A 17,760-nucleotide genomic window follows, 5' to 3' on the forward strand; every position below is an offset into this window, starting at 1 on the left:
TATTCATGCTTCACTGCGGCATGGTATCTCAGTGGGCTAGCACTATAAAACCAGCTTCAGTCTGGGCTCTTGCAAGCAGCCGCACATACACATACACACGCATGCACGTCGTCATATGAGCGAAATATTCTCAAGCACGACGTTAAACCCAATTTCATCTCACCTCTAGCTTCACTGCGGCATGGTATCTCAGTGGGCTAGCACTATAAAACCAGCTTCAGTCTGGGCTCTTGCAAGCAGCCGCACATACACATACACACGCATGCACGTCGTCATATGAGCGAAATATTCTCAAGCACGACGTTAAACCCAATTTCATCTCACCTCTTTTTAAAGACGATTTACACGTTATCTGTACCCTCGACCAAGTGACATGGGTTATAAATGTACATCGCTGGTTGTTCCAAAAACCTGCACCTTCTCTTTACCGTATAGACACTTTGGTGCATCTATGTCAAACATATAAAAATAAGCATAAAAACACTTACAGCAAGACCACAATACCGTGGTCTACTCCTGGCCAAAGGATGCGTGACTCTCGTCACAGACACTTCCCTGAATTTGCCAAGTGATAGGAATGCTGATTCGAATGAAGCACCCGGAAAATATATACTTTTCGCCGCCAGGCTCAACAAAGCCCAAGAAAGCAATTTCATAGACTTGCATAAGACTCTAAGGTAATAATTAATAGTTTAAATGGTAATTTAAAAAATATAAATATAATTAACACACTGTCCCTGAAACAGGCTGGCGTCCTTAGATCCTTAGTTCTTGTACAGAGCACTTATGAAGACTTGCCTCTTTAAAGGATCGAATTACTATACATCCATGGGCTTAGCATTCAGTATAGCTTTGGGGCAAGGTTGACAATATCAGTGCTTGTGCTCGGTTTCTAAATTTTGGACGACTAAGATGAACCCGTGCTGACCACTTTGACCGACCGGTGTTATATAAAAAGCATAAAATGCAACATCTTAGGTTACACAATTTACCTATTAGTTCGGGAACAATGTCAGCGAGCAACATGAAGATTCGACTATGTTTCTGCCATAAAATGTCGAGAATAAAAACATGCAATACTAGTAGTTCGTGGTAGAAATTCGTTAGGAAAATATCATTGATATGTACATTCAATAAACCACACTAACGTTTAGTATCTGAAAATATTTGATAAATACAAATAACTCTATTTACCTTGGAAAGGAGCCCGAGGGAGCTTGGTCATGTAAATGTGCTTCATTTAGAGCTTTGATATTGTAGAAAGTGTTTGGGCGGATGTTAGTGAGAAGTAGACTATAAATATACATTAACAGCTATATATCTGATTAAATGTTTTCCTAAATACCTAGTTGCACCCATCGAGCATTTACAGTTATGAATTTCTTTTAAGTATCATTAATAGCACAGGCTCTATTAGACTAACGCTTAGTCTCTGAATATTTTGTATATCATTTTCATAGAAACAAACAAGTATTTTTAAATTAAAAATTAGACCAAGAGAGATGCGAGATTCAGAATCTGAGGCAATCTAGACTTGCTTCATTTATGGCTTCAGCATTGCAGACAGGGCTAGACAGAAGGGACCGTGAGACAAAGTAAGTGAACCACTCAGCCCCCAAGAGTCATCTCCCTTTAGTCGTTGCACCACAACGCAAACCGTGCGTTGATATTACCCAAACGGATAATATTTTTTTCTGAAATTCTCACTAATGAGCATTGAATTAATATTTATTTCGGTTCACTGAGGCATAAATCGAAAAACCGACGTGCAAACTGTGTCAAAAATAGTTGTCCCGCTGTTTTCATTGCTTGTAAAGTGGCCCGAAAACAACTGATGTCATTCATGGCTCATGACGTGAATTTTTGGGTAACGGTGACTACTGAAGTCTACATTTTAGGTCAGGATTTACACGTTTATCAACATGTCATAGACGCAAAACACAACTGCGCATTGTCCGCCCCTCCTAAACTAATGTTTACGGTTCTCGGAATTGAGAAGAAGTTTTCACTGGTCACAGATACTCGGTGATTCCTTGTTCCAATTTTTATTAATACGTTTTCCAACTGATACAGCTGGTAGGTGCAAATCTTGAACATTTCAGAGTAGGGACAGGTGAAAGCATTGGACATATCTGCTGTATTCGCCTTAGTTCCCTGCCGTACTCGCCTTAGTTCTCTGCTGTACTCGCCTTAGTTCTCTGCTGTACGCGCCTTAGTTCCCTGCTGTACTCGCCTTAGTTCTCTTCAGTATTCGCCTTAGTCCTCTGCTGTATTTGCCGTAGTTCTCTCCTGTATTTGCTTTAGTTCTCTCCTGTATTTGCTTTAGTTCTCTGTTGTATTTGCGTTAGTTCCCTGCTGTACTCGCCTTAGTTCTCTGCTGTATTTGCCTTGGTTCTGTGCTGTACTCGCCTTAGTTCTCTGCTGTATTTGCTTTAGTTCCCTGCTGTATTTGCCTTGGTTCTCTGCTGTACTCGCCTTGGTTCTCTGCTGTACTCGCCTTAGTTATCTGCTCTGTTTGCTTTAGTTCCCTGCTGTACTCGACTTAGTTCTCTGCTGTATTTGCTTTAGTTCCCTGCTGCATTTGCTTTAGTTCTCTGCTGTATTTGCTTTAGTTCCCTGCTGTATTTGCTTTAGTTCCCTGCTGTATTTGCTTTAGTTCCCTGCTGTATTTGCTTTAGTTCTCTGCTGTATTTGCTTTAGTTCCCTGCTGTATTTGCTTTAGTTCTCTGCTGTATTTGCCTTAGTTCTCTGCTGTGTTTACATTAGTTCTCTGATGTACTCGACATAGTTCTCTGCTGTACGCGCCTTGGTTCTCTGCTGTGTTTGCCTTAGTTCCCTGCTGTACTCGACATAGTTCTCTGCTGTGTTTGCTTTAGTTCTCTGCTGTACTCGCCTTGGTTCTCTGCTGTATTTGCCTTGGTTCTCTGCTGTGTTTGCTTTAGTTCTCTTCTGTATTTGCCTTAGTTCACGTTTAAAAGTACAAAGTACAAGGATGAAGTGTTGAGACTGAACAAGGATCAGCAGCCCTTCATCATAACGGGAGACGTAATTAATCTGTCTATAATTCCCGGCAGCGAGTTAAGGTCAGCAAAGCCACCCGACCTTTGTCCTAAGATGAAAGGTCAGTAGAGAAGCAACCGTTGCCAAGAATCAATATACACGCACTGAAAGTACCCTCACTAGACCATTATGCACGCACTACAAGTACCTTCACTAGACCATTATGCACGCACTGAAAGTACCTTCACTAGACCATTATGCACGCACTACAAGTACCTTCACTAGACCATTATGCACTCACTGAAAGTACCTTCACTAGACCATTATGCACTCACTGAAAGTACCTTCACTAGACCATTATACACGCACTGAAAGTACCCTCACTAGACCATTATGCACGCACTGAAGTACCCTCACTAGACCATTATGCAAGCACTAAAAGTACCCTCACTAGACCATTATACACGCACTGAAAGTACCTTCACTAGACCATTATGCAAGCACTGAAAGTACCCTCACTAGACCATTATGCACGCACTACAAGTACCATCGCTGGACCATTAAAGAGACACTGAAAGCCCAGTCATTGGACCTTTTATACACGCACTGAAAGTACCATTGCTGGACCGTTAAAGACGTTCTGGCAGTTCTTTCACTGGTCCAGTATACAGGCAGTGAAAGTTCCATGACTAGAACCATGGTTTGTGTCCTTGATGTCCCTGAGCTGGACCGAGATACACGCACTGGAAGCTCCATTGGATCATGATACAGGATACATTACTGGACCATTATACACACACCGTAAGCTCAATCACAGGCCCATTAAACACTGGCAGCACAGTCACTAGATCATTATACAGACACTGGGAGACCAAATACTAAACTGGTACACACGCACCGAAAGCTTAATCACTAGACCAGTATACAAGCACTTGTAGCTCAATCACTAGACCAGCATACACGCACTGGCAGCTCAATTACTAGACCAGCATACAAGCACTTGTACTTCAATCACTAGACCAGCATACACGCACTGGCAGCTCAATCACTAGACCAGCATACAAACACTGGCAGCTGAATCACTAGACCAGCATACACGCACTGGCAGCTGAATCACTAGACCAGCATACAAGCACTTGTACTTCAATCACTAGACCAGCATACACGCACTGGCAGCTCAATCACTAGACCAGCATACAAACACTGGCAGCTGAATCACTAGACCAGTATACAAGCAATTGCAGCTGAATCACTAGACCAGCATACAAGCACTGGCAGCTGAATCACTAGACCAGCATACAAACACTGGTAGCTGAATCACTAGACCAGCATACAAGCACTGGCAGCTGAATCACTAGACCAGCATACACGCACTGGCAGCTGAATCACTAGACCAGCATACAAGCACTGGCAGCTGAATCACTAGACCAGCATACAAGCACTGGCAGCTGAATCACTAGACCAGCATACAAGCACTTGTACTTCAATCACTAGACCAGCATACAAACACTGGTAGCTGAATCACTAGACCAGCATACAAGCACTGGCAGCTGAATCACTAGACCAGCATACAAGCACTGGCAGCGGAATCACTAGACCAGCATACAAGCACTTGTACTTCAATCACTAGACCAGCATACAAACACTGGCAGCTGAATCACTAGACCAGCATACAAGCACTGGCAGCTCAATCACTAGACCAGCATACAAGCACTGGCAGCTGAATCACTAGACCAGCATACAAGCACTTGTACTTCAATCACTAGACCAGCATACAAACACTGGCAGCTGAATCACTAGACCAGCATACAAGCACTGGCAGTTGAATCACTAGACCAGCATACAAGCACTGGCAGCTGAATCACTAGACCAGCATACAAGCAATTGCAGCTGAATCACTAGACCAGCATACAAGCACTTGTACTTCAATCACTAGACCAGCATACAAACACTTGTACTTCAATCACTAGACCAGCATACAAACACTGGTAGCTGAATCACTAGACCAGCATACAAACACTGGCAGCTGAATCACTAGACCAGCATACAAGCACTGGCAGCTGAATCACTAGACCAGCATACAAGCACTGGCAGCTGAATCACTAGACCAGCATACAAGCACTGGCAGCTGAATCACTGGCAGCATACAAACACTGGCAGCTGAATCACTAGACCAGCATACAAGCACTGGCAGCTGAATCACTAGACCAGCATACAAGCACTGGCAGCTGAATCACTAGACCAGCATACAAGCACTGGCAGCTGAATCACTAGACCAGTATACTAGACAGGGAGCTCAATCACTTATGTTGTATAAAAGCACAGGAAGATCAGTCACTGGGCCAGTATACTAGACCTGCCAACACACCCAAGAGTTACCATGTGATTCTAAATTCGTCTATTTATATCACTTTCCTTCTTTCAGTGCGGCGAACTATCGCAGACACAAAACAGCATCATCGTCCAGCAACAGTCAGTCAAGCATTGTTATTGATCTGAAGTGTGATTATCTGAGTACCCGGGAAGTTGCCCAAGTACTAGGTCACAGTCATGTCGGAGCGCATTAAATGTACAGATGTAGTGTGGGCATACCGTTTGGGTTGCGTCTGTGCTTTCTCAGATCGATTGACAAAAGGCCTCAGAAACATTGATTTTATGTTATGTTCTTTCGTGTTTTGTCTGAACGTTTGATTTGCAATATGTTGAATGTAATGGGTTTCAGAGCAATAAAAAGAAAGTTCCTTGATGGTGTCTTCAGGCATACTGCGAAGTCCTGTTAAATGTTTTCTGCCTTACACCAAGGTCCTGATAGTTGTCTTATGCCTTAAAACGAGATTCTGTTAGATGTCCTCTACCTTATAAGTCCCGGCAGACGTCTTCCTCCTTACAACCAACCTCTGGTAGATCTCTTCTGCCTTACATTGGGGGCCTTGGATATGCCCAATCCGCTAAAACAAGGTCCTGGTAGAGGTTTTATGTCGTTTAATGGCATCCCGGTAGATGTCTTCTGCCTTACCGTTACGTCCTGAAGGTCGGGTCATACCACAAGGTCCTGGTCCATGTCTTCAATCATAAAATGAGGTCCTGGTGGGTGTCTTCTGTCAAATTGAGAGATCCAGGGGGATGCCTTCTATCATACCGTAAGGTCCTGTTGAATGCCTTCTATCATACCAAGAGATCCTGGTGCATGCCATCTATCATACCGTGAGGTCCTGTTGAATGTCTTCTATCATACCGAGAGATCAAGTGGTTGTCTTGTATCATACCATGAGGTCCTGTTGGATGTCTTCTATCATACCACAAGGTCGTGGTTGACGTCTTCTATCATACCACAAGGTCCTGGTGGATGTCTTCTATCATACCGCTAGGTCCTGGTGGATGTCTTCTATCATACCGCTAGGTCCTGGTGGATGTCTTCTATCATACCACAAGGTCCTGGTGGATGGCCTTTATCATATCACAATGTCCTGTTGGATGTCTTCTATCATACCACACGGTCCTGGTGGTTGTCTTCTATCATACCACAAGGTCCTGGTGGATGTCTTCTATCATATCACAATATCCTGGTGGATGTCTTCTATCATACCGCTAGGTCCTGTTGGATGTCTTCTATCATATCATGAGGTCCTGGTGGTTGTCTTCTATCATACCACAAGGTCCTGGTGGATGTCTTCTATCATACCACACGGTCCTGGTGGTTGTCTTCTATCATACCACAAGGTCCTGGTGGATGTCTTCTATCATACCACAAGGTCCTGGTGGATGTCTTCTATCATACCACAAGGTCCTTGTGGTTGTCTTCTACCATACCGCTAGGTCCTGGTGGATGTCTTCTATCATATCATGAGGTCCTGGTGGTTGTCTTCTATCATACCACAAGGTCCTGGTGGATGTCTTCTATCATACCACACGGTCCTGGTGGTTGTCTTCTATCATACCACAAGGTCCTGGTGGATGTCTTCTATCATACCACAAGGTCCTGGTGGATGTCTTCTATCATACCACAAGGTCCTTGTGGTTGTCTTCTACCATACCGCTAGGTCCTGGTGGATGTCTTCTATCATATCATGAGGTTCTGGTGGATGTCTTCTATCATACCACAAGGTCGTGGTGGATGTCTTCTATCATACCACACGGTCCTGGTGGTTGTCTTCTATCATAACACGAGGTCCTTGTGGATGTCTTCTATCATACCACGAGGTCCTGGTGGATGTCTTCTATCATACCACAAGGTACTGGTGGATGTCTTCTATCATACCACGATGTCCTAGTGGATGTCTTCTATCATACCGCTAGGTCCTGGTGGATGTCTTCTATCATATCATGAGGTCCTGGTGGATGTCTTCTATCATACCACAAGGTCGTGGTGGATGTCTTCTATCATACCACACGGTCCTGGTGGTTGTCTTCTATCATACCACAAGGTCCTGGTGGATGTCTTCTATCATACCACAAGGTCCTGGTGGATGTCTTCTATCATACCACAAGGTCCTTGTGGTTGTCTTCTATCATACCACAAGTTCCTGGTGGATGTCTTCTATCATACCACAAGGTCCTGTTGGATGTCTTCTATCATACCACACGGTCCTGGTGGTTGTCTTCTATCATACCACAAGGTCCTGGTGGATGTCTTCTATCATACCACACGGTCCTGGTGGATGTCTTCTCTCATACCACAAGGTCCTGGTGGATGTCTTCTATCATACCACAAGGTCCTGGTGGATGTCTTCTATAATACCACAAGGTCCTGGTGGATGTCTCCTGTTATACCACAAGGTCCTGGTGGATGTCTCCTGTTATACCATGAGGTTCTGGTGGATGTCTTTTATCATAACACGAGGTACTGGTGAATGTCTCTCGTCATACCACAAGGTCCTGGTGGATGTCTTCTATCATACCACAAGGTCCTGGTGAATGTCTCCTGTTATACCATGAGGTCCTGTTGGATGTTTTCTATCATACCACAAGGTCCTGGTGGATGTCTTTTATCTTAACACGAGGTCCTGGTGGATGTCTTTTATCATACCACGAGGTCCTGGTGAATGTCTCCTGTCATACCATGAGGTACTGGTGGATGTCTTCTATCATAACACGAGGTACTGGTGAATGTCTCCTGTCATACCACAAGGTCCTGGTGGATGTCTTCTATCATACCACGAGGTCCTGGTGAATGTCTCCTGTCATACCATGAGGTACTGGTGGATGTCTTTTATCATAACACGAGGTCCTGGTGGTTGTCTTCTATCATAACACAAGGTCCTGGTGGTTGTCTTCGATTATGCCGTGAGGTCCTGGTGCATGTCTTCTATCATACCGTGAAGTCCCTGTGCATGTCTTCTATCATACCGTAAGGGTCGCAAATCCGTACAAGTAATTCCTAAGGTGTGTTTACACAGAGATACTCCGTTTTAAAAATCATTCTGTTTTTCCAAAAGGCATTGTTACAGTTCAAATAACATTCTTACAATGTAACTTGGCACTGTAGTATACAGCATTGAAACAATGGACATGTTGCAAAAGATACAACTGTGTGACAAATAGCAATACTTTGGTAAATGAACACCATGTTGGTAAATGAACACCATGTTGGAACACCATGTTGGTAAATGAACACCATGTTGGTAAATGAACACTACAATTGTATAATGAACACCATATTTGAACAATGAACACCATGTTGGTACAATGAACACCATGTTGGTAAATGAACACCATGTTGGTACAATGAACACCATGTTTGCACAATGAACACTAAGTTGTTAAATGAACCCCGTGTTGGTACAATGAACACCATGTTGGTTAATGAACACCGTGTTGGTACAATGAACACCATGTTGGTTAATGAACACCATGTTGGTACAATGAACACCATGTTGGTAAAGGAACACCATGTTCATAAATGAACACCAAGTTGGTATAATGAACACCCTATTTAAACAATGAACACCGTGTTCGTACAATGAACACCATGTTGGTACAATGAAGCCCATGTTGGTAAATGAACACCGTGTTGGTACAATGAACACCGTGCTGGTACAATAAACACCATGTTGGTACAATGAACCCCATGTTGGTACAATGAACCCCATGTTGGTACAATGAACCCCATGTTGGTACAATGAACACCATGTTGGTACAATGAACCCCATGTTGGTACAATGAACACCGTGTTTGTACAATGAACCCCATGTTGGTACAATGAACACCGTGCTGGTACACTGAACAGCATGTTGGTACAATGAACACCATGTTGGTACAATGAACCCCATTTGGTCAATGAACCCCATGTTGGTACAATGAACACCGTGCTGGTACACCGAACAGCATGTTTGTACAATGAACACCATGTTGGTACAATGAACCCCATTTGATCAATGAACACCGTGTTGGTACAATGAACACCGTGCTGGTACATGAACACTATGTTGTTACAATGAACACCGCGCTGGTACAATGAACACCATGTTGGTACAATGAACACCGTGCTGGTACAATGAACACCATGTTGGTACAATGAACACCGTGCTGGTACAATGAATAGCATGTTGGTACAATGAAGAGCATGTTGGTACAATGAACCCCATTTGGTCAATGAACATCGTGTTGGTACAATGAACACCGTGCTGGAACAATGAACACCATGTTTGTACAATGAACACCGTGCTGGTACATGAACACCATGTTGTTACAATGAACACCGTGCTGGTACAATGAACACCATGTTGATACAGTGAACACCGTGCTGGTACAATGAACACCATGTTGGTACAATGAACACTGTGCTGGTACAATGAACACTGTGCTGGTTCAATGAACACCGTGCTGGTACAATGAACACCATGTTGATACAATGAACACAGTGCTGGTACAGTGAACACCATGTTGGTACAATGAACACCGTGCTGGTACAATGAACACCGTGCTGGTACAATGAACACTGTGCTGGTACAATGAACATTGTCTTGGTACAATGAACATCGTGCTGGTACAATGAACACCATGTTGGTACAATGAACACCGTGCTGGTACAATGAACACCATGTTGGTACAATGAACACCGTGCTGGTACAATGAAGAGCATGTTGGTACAATGAACAGCATGTTGGTACAATGAACCCCATTTTGTCAATGAACATCATGTTGGTACAATGAACACCATGTTGGTACAATGAACACCGTGCTGGTACAATGAACACCATGTTGGTACAATGAACACTGCTGGTACAATGAAGAGCATGTTGGTACAATGAACCCCATTTTGTCAATGAACACCATGTTGGTACAATGAACACCGTGCTGGTACAATGAACACCGTGTTGGTACAATGAACATTGTGCTGGTACAATGAACACCGTGCTGGTACAATGAACACCATGTTGGTACAATGAACACCGTGCTGGTACAATGAACACCGTGCTGGTACAATGAACACCATGTTGGTACAATGAACACCGTGCTGGTACAATGAACACCATGTTGGTACAATGAACACCGTGCTGGTACAATGAAGAGCATGTTGGTACAATGAACCCCATTTTGTCAATGAACACCATGTTGGTACAATGAACACCGTGCTGGTACAATGAACACCATGTTGGTACAATGAACACCGTGCTGGTACATGAACACCATGTTGGTACAATGAACACCGTGCTGGTACAATGAACTCCATGTTGGTACAATGAACACCGTGCTGGTACAATGAACACCATGTTGATACAATGAAATGGTACAATGAACACCGTGCTGGTACAATGAACACCATGTTAGTACAATGAACACCGTGCTGGTACAATGAACACTGTGCTGGTACAATGAACACCGTGCTGGTACAATGAACACCATGTTGATACAATGAACACCGTGCTGGTACAATGAACACCATTTTGGTACAATGAACACCGTGCTGGTACAATGAACACCATGTTGGTACAATGAACACCATGTTGGTACAATGAACACCGTGCTGGTACAATGAAGAGCATGTTGGTACAATGAACCCCATTTTGTCAATGAACACCATTTTGGTACAATGAAGACCGTGCTGGTACAATGAACACCATGTTGGTACAATGAACACCGTGCTGGTACATGAACACCATTTTGGTACAATGAACACCGTGCTGGTACAATGAACACCACGTTGGTACATGAACACCGTGCTGGTACAATGAACACCATGCTGGTACAATGAACACCGTGCTGGTACAATGAACACCGTGCTGGTACAATGAACACCGTGCTGGTACAATGAACACCATGTTGGTACAATGAACAGCATGCTGGTACAATGAACACCATGCTGGTACAATGAACACCGTGCTGGTACAATGAACACCGTGCTGGTACAATGAACACCGTGCTGGTACATGAACACCGTGCTGGTACAATGAACACCATGCTGGTACAATGAACACCATGCTGGTACAATGAACACCATGCTGGTACAATGAACACCGTGCTGGTACAATGAACACCATGCTGGTACAATGAACACCGTGCTGGTACAATGAACACCATGCTGGTACAATGAACACCATGCTGGTAAATGAACTTAGGTATACCATGTTTGGTTACAACGAACACTACATTGTTATAACTGGCATTGCGCTGTTCCACTGGTCACTATGTTACTGTCGATCTATGACTATCCCTGTGTGCAAGGGTGTGTAAAAGTCCCGCCGTTTTACATAAACGCACCGTACAGCAAAACACGGTGCTCAAGGACATCAACAGTGCCCAGCCGGAACAATCTTTTCCTGAGATTTCAACACGTAACATTTGTGAGTCAAAGATAGAAGTTCACTTTAAATCAGCTATATTACGCAGCCACCGCCCGCCCGAGAGCGATGGCTATTACCGTCGGAGTCTATATTGAGCCAAGATCGATATTAATGGATATCTTTAGATTCAGTGGCCTTCTAGAACCAGTAAGAAGCAGGATGAAGGAGACAGGAGCACAGCCAAGAGTTCTTTCTTCTTGTGTTTCACATTTGGAATACTACTTTGGCAGCGTCGCAGTCATAACGCCCAAATTAGACTGGTAGTTGATAAATAACATGTTGATAATTATCATTCTATGACATTCGTCTATGTCGTTGATTCTTGATTAAATTTCGTCGTTTCATAATCATTTGATTAAATGTATGACCAAGATCACATTCAATTTCAATAACAATTGCAATATATGAGAATACATAAATGTTTCCTGTGGGCAACTGGAGGATGTGTTTTTCTCGTTGTTTCAAAACAACTTTAACAATACTGACCTGTGGACCAATCAGAAACCTTCCAACACCTGACGTCCATAACTGTGTCTCGTAACACTGTTTTCCCAACACAAAACCTGTCACGCCTGAGCTAGCTGACGTCATAGCACACGTGACAGAAGGACGATTGCATGCATCCCTGGGCGGAATACACTGATTGATCTAGAGTTGTCAGCAACAGGCAAATGTCTTATATGAGAAACAGTTGTTATGGTCGATTGCTATAACTATTATCCCATAATCTTGAAATATTCATTGAAAACTACTCTCAACAAACTGAAGTCCACGATACATTGTAAATAAATTATTAAAATCAATATCTATGACTGAGAAAGTGCTTTGGAGAACAGTAAAAAGAAGCAGTAACAAGCAGTTATGTGCATATCTTATACCGGAACCTAGCGGTGAGCTTGAAAAATCAAAACAGAAGACCGGTTTAGTGGCTTCAACAATCTGAATGAATCACTAAATTTGAGGGCGAGAAAATGACTATGAATATATTTCAGATCGGGTTTACCACAGTTTTCGATAACAAAAACAGCACAAAATCCCACCGAAGAGTGAGCAGATTGTGAGCCGCGGTCATGCAGGGACAGAGCTGCTTGCTATATTAATTGACAACCTGTGGTGTGAGAACTGCATTAAATACGACACAGGCATCCTTATCGCTGTTGTAGGGGGCCCAGGGCGCTCTCAGCAGGGCCTTTGATGAGTGTGATGATATGACTTGTTATGCCGAGTTTGTCACCAGAACCCCATTAGCTAAACATGCGCTTCATGTTCTCCATCGTATTGCGTATTTATTAAATGCATGCGCGTTTTGAGGTTATTTGGGAACAAGTTTAAACTGGTGCTGACACAGTCCACATTCAGAGACCAGAAGGCCCATGTATGGCGAGATGGAACTGGAGTAGTTAGGATGGGCTCTTAGGTTAAACATTTATTTAAACGGTGTCCCCCCATTTGTGAGAACTCCCAGTTGTGAGACACATTAATTAATGGTTCAGTGCACATAGGTGGTGTTTCCACATCCCTACAATGAAAGTGGGATCAGCCCAGTTGTTGAAGAGTACCCACGGGAGTCATTGATGAGTAGATTAATGAAATAGATTATCCAAGATTCTATTTACACAGAAGAAATAGACTATTATGACTATCGGTTTAAACATATTTTTTTTTTTTTTATTGGTTAACAAGCATTACCGCTCCCATGCAACATAAAATACAAAATGAAATGGAGGATGTGACGTCATCGATATTGACTATTGCATAAATATATTTTTAAGTATACATCAAATACAACTATTCTCCAAGTAGTCATAATTAGAGAGTTACAGTTGTGTGTGTCTAACAAGCTATTGTAGGAATATAAATCAATCATGAGAAGGTTGTTGAGTTAATTTAAGCATTTTCCTCAGAAAATTTGAAGCGTTGTGTCTTGATGATATAATCGTGGACAGATTCAACTATTTTCTGGTTTACACAAGGAGTAAATTTTTTGTTTCCGTTCAAAATGGTATCCAGGTTATAACGGGTAGTGCCGGGTAAAAAGGATTTGGCATAAGAGGCAGTTCGACTGTAAACTTGTATTTCAGAGTTATTTCTTAAACTATATCTTGTAGTTTCGGAGACGGATGTAAATCTGAGTAGGTAAACTAATTTCTCTTTCAAATGATCACGAAGTTACCTACACAAAGTGTATGTAATCAATTTATCTTATAAAGTTTCATTAAGACTTCCACAAGATTCAGTTACATAGCAAATCAGTAATTAGCTAGGGTTAATCCATTCTATCAGACAGGGGAGTATGGTGTGTTTTCTTTGTTAATTACCCACTCCTGCACTGTCTCATAACTGGGAGTCTATCTAGGTGTCCGTTGAATGAAATAGTGTATTCGCGTTGTAAAGTAAACAATGCAACAAGGAACCAGTTGCGGAACCTCGAGGGTCGCCTAGTGTCCTACGGCACTGTATTACTGTACACAGGTTGTGTCCCTAGACACTGTATTACTGTACACAGGTTGTGTCCCTAGACACTGTATTACTGTACACAGGTTGTGTCCCTAGACACTGTATTACTGTGCACAGGTTGTGTCCCTAGACACTGTATTACTGTACACGGGATGTGTCCCTAGACACTGTATTACTGTACACAGGTTGTGTCCCTAGACACTGTATTACTGTACACAGGTTGTGTCCCTAGACACTGTATTACTGTGCACAGGTTGTGTCCCTAGACACTGTATTACTGTACACAGGTTGTGTCCCTAGACACTGTATTACTGTACACAGGTTGTGTCCCTAGACACTGTATTACTGTACACAGGTTGTGTCCCTAGACACTGTATTGCTGTACTCAGGATGTGTCCCTAGACACTGTATTACTGTACACAGACTGTGTCCCTAGACGCTGTATTACTGTACACAGGGTGTGTCCCTAGACACTGTATTACTGTACACAGGATGTATCCCTAGACACTGTATTATTGTACACAGGATGTGTCCCTAGACACTGTATTACTGTACACAGGATGTGTCCCTAGACGCTGTATTACTGAACACAGGCTGTGTTCCTAGACACTGTATTACTGTACACAGGTTGTGTCCCTAAAAAATGTACTGCTGTACACAGGTTGTGTCCCTAGACACTGTATTACTGTACTCAGGATGTGTCCGTAGACACTGTATTATTGTACACAGGATGTATCCCTAGACACTGTATTACTGTACACAGGATGTGTCCCTAGACACTGTATTACTGTACACAGGATGTGTCCCTAGACACTGTATTACTGTACACAGACTGTGTCCCTAGACGCTGTATTACTGTACACAGGGTGTGTCCCTAGACACTGTATTACTGTACTCAGGATGTGTCCCTAGACACTGTATTACTGTACACAGGGTGTGTCCCTAGACACTGTATTACTGTACACAGGTTGTGTCCCTAGACACTGTATTACTGTACACAGGATGTGTCCCTAGACACTGTATTACTGTACTCAGGATGTGTCCCTAGACACTGTATTACTGTACACAGGGTGTGTCCCTAGACACTGTATTACTGTACACAGGATGTGTCCCTAGACACTGTATTACTGTACACAGGATGTGTCCCTAGACACTGTATTACTGTACACAGGTTGTGTCCCTAGACACTGTATTACTGTACACAGGCTGTGTCCCTAGACACTGTATTACTGTACACAGGTTGTGTCCCTAGACACTGTATTACTGTACACAGGATGTGTCCCTAGACACTGTATTACTGTACACAGGATGTATCCCTAGACACTGTATTACTGTACACAGGATGTGTCCCTAGACACTGTATTACTGTACACAGGATGTGTCCCTAGACACTGTATAGCTGAACAAAGACTGTGTCCCTAGACACTGTATTACTGTACACAGGTTGTGTCCCTAGACACTGTATTACTGTACACAGGCTGTGTCCCTAGACACTGCATTACTGTACACAGGCTGTGTCCCTAGACACTGTATTACTGTACACAGGTTGTGTCCCTAGACACTGTATTACTGTATACAGGGTGTGTCCCTAGACACTGTATTACTGTACACAGGTTGTGTCCCTAGACACTGTATTACTGTACACAGGTTGTGTCCCTAGACACTGTATTACTGTACACAGGATGTGTCTCTAGACACTGTATTACTGTACACAGGATGTGTCCCTAGACACTGTATTGCTGTACACAGGTTGAGTCCAGCAACACTACCAACAACAGCTGGTATATTCAGCACAGCCAACAACAGCTGGTATATTCAGCACTGCCAACAACAGCTGGTACATTCAGCACTGCCAACAACAGCTGCCACAGCACAGCCAACAACAGCTGGTATATTCAGCACTGCCAACAACAGCTGGTATATTCACGCTGCCAACAACACCTGGTATATTCACCACTGTCAAAAACAGCTGGTATATTCACCAAACGGAAACATGAGTCTCATCACCTATTCAGACAATGACCTACTTTTCAGCGATCCGAGTTCTCTCATGCAATATACAAGTGCTTAGATGTATCAAGTAATACTGATTAATAATTGTGTATCCAGTTAAATGAATTGGTCTCAAAATTCTGGACCGGTTATTGTACTAAGTTGCGCAATAGGATGGGACCCAGTCAATAGGAAACGAGACTGTTGTGTAATCAATGTTTTGACTTGCACTGCCAGCAACAGCTGCCACAGCACTGCCAACAACAGCTGCCACAGCACTGCCAGCAACAGCTGGTACAGCACCGCCAACAACAGCTGGTATATTCAACACCTCCAACAACAGCTGGTATATTCACCACTGCCAGCAACAGCTGCCACAGCACTGCCAGCAACAGCTGCCACAGCACCTCCAACAACAGCTGGTACAGCACCGCCAACAACAGCTGGTATATTCAGCACCTCCAACAACAGCTGGTATATTCACCACTGCCAGCAACAGCTGGTACAGCACCGCCAACAACAGCTGGTATATTCAACACCTCCAACAACAGCTGGTATATTCACCACTGCCAGCAACAGCTGCCACAGCACTGCCAGCAACAGCTGCCACAGCACCTCCAACAACAGCTGGTACAGCACCGCCAACAACAGCTGGTATATTCAGCACTGCCAACAACAGCTGGTACAGCACCTCCAACAACAGCTGGTATATTCAGCACTGCCAACAACAGCTGGTATATTCACCACTGCCAGCAACAGCTGCCACAGCACCTCCATCAACAGCTGCCACAGCACCTCCAACAACAGCTGGTACAGCACCTCCAACAACAGCTGGTATATTCAGCACCTCCAACAACAGCTGGTACAGCACCGCCAACAACAGCTGGTATATTCAGCACTGCCAACAACAGCTGCCACAGCACCTCCAACAACAGCTGGTACAGCACCTCCAACAACAGCTGGTATATTCAGCACTGCCAACAACAGCTGGTATATTCAGCACCTCTAACAACAGCTGGTATATTCAGCACTGCCAACAACAGCTGGTATATTCAGCACTGCCAACAACAGCTGCCACAGCACCTCCAACAACAGCTGATGTTGGCAGTGATTTCATATATACCAGTTGTTATGTTGATATATACCTGTTGATAGTGCTATCTATTGTCAAGCAAATATGCCATGTTATGTATACCAAGGTTGATCGCAGTCACAAATCGTGTGATTCATGAACCCCATCACTGGAACGTATCTGCTGAGGTAGACTTGCACAAGTCTCTAATGTAAAAATTAATAGCATAAATGATCATTTCTAAAAAATACAAATACAATTAACACATTGTCCCTCTTACTGACTGGCGTCCTGTACTGTCCCCTTATCTAGGCTACTACTGAGGGTACAGGTGAAACTGATGCAACAGATGGTTGAGATGTTTATTACCGACAGGTATTCATTTATTGCGCGAGGTATCATATTAATGTCCCCAACTGCATGTCTTGCATCAACTATTTACTGTGTCCAACATGA

General features: G+C 43.4%; 1 protein-coding gene across 1 annotated transcript; it reads left to right on the top strand.

Annotated features, from left to right (window-relative positions):
* The first annotated feature begins 1,545 nt into the window (after positions 1-1,545).
* LOC124257252 (cell wall protein DAN4-like) lies at positions 1,546-17,241 on the top strand. The gene is made up of 3 exons (XM_046691265.1): positions 1,546-1,595; positions 15,990-16,184; positions 16,470-17,241. The coding sequence occupies exons 1-3, from the start codon at positions 1,546-1,548 to the stop codon at positions 17,239-17,241; spliced, it is 1,017 nt and encodes a 338-aa protein (XP_046547221.1).
* The last annotated feature ends 519 nt before the right edge of the window (positions 17,242-17,760 follow it).

Source organism: Haliotis rubra, unplaced genomic scaffold (assembly GCF_003918875.1).
Source record: "Haliotis rubra isolate DU_JTF1 unplaced genomic scaffold, ASM391887v1 Scf654, whole genome shotgun sequence".
NCBI classification, from domain to species: domain Eukaryota; kingdom Metazoa; phylum Mollusca; class Gastropoda; order Lepetellida; family Haliotidae; genus Haliotis; species Haliotis rubra.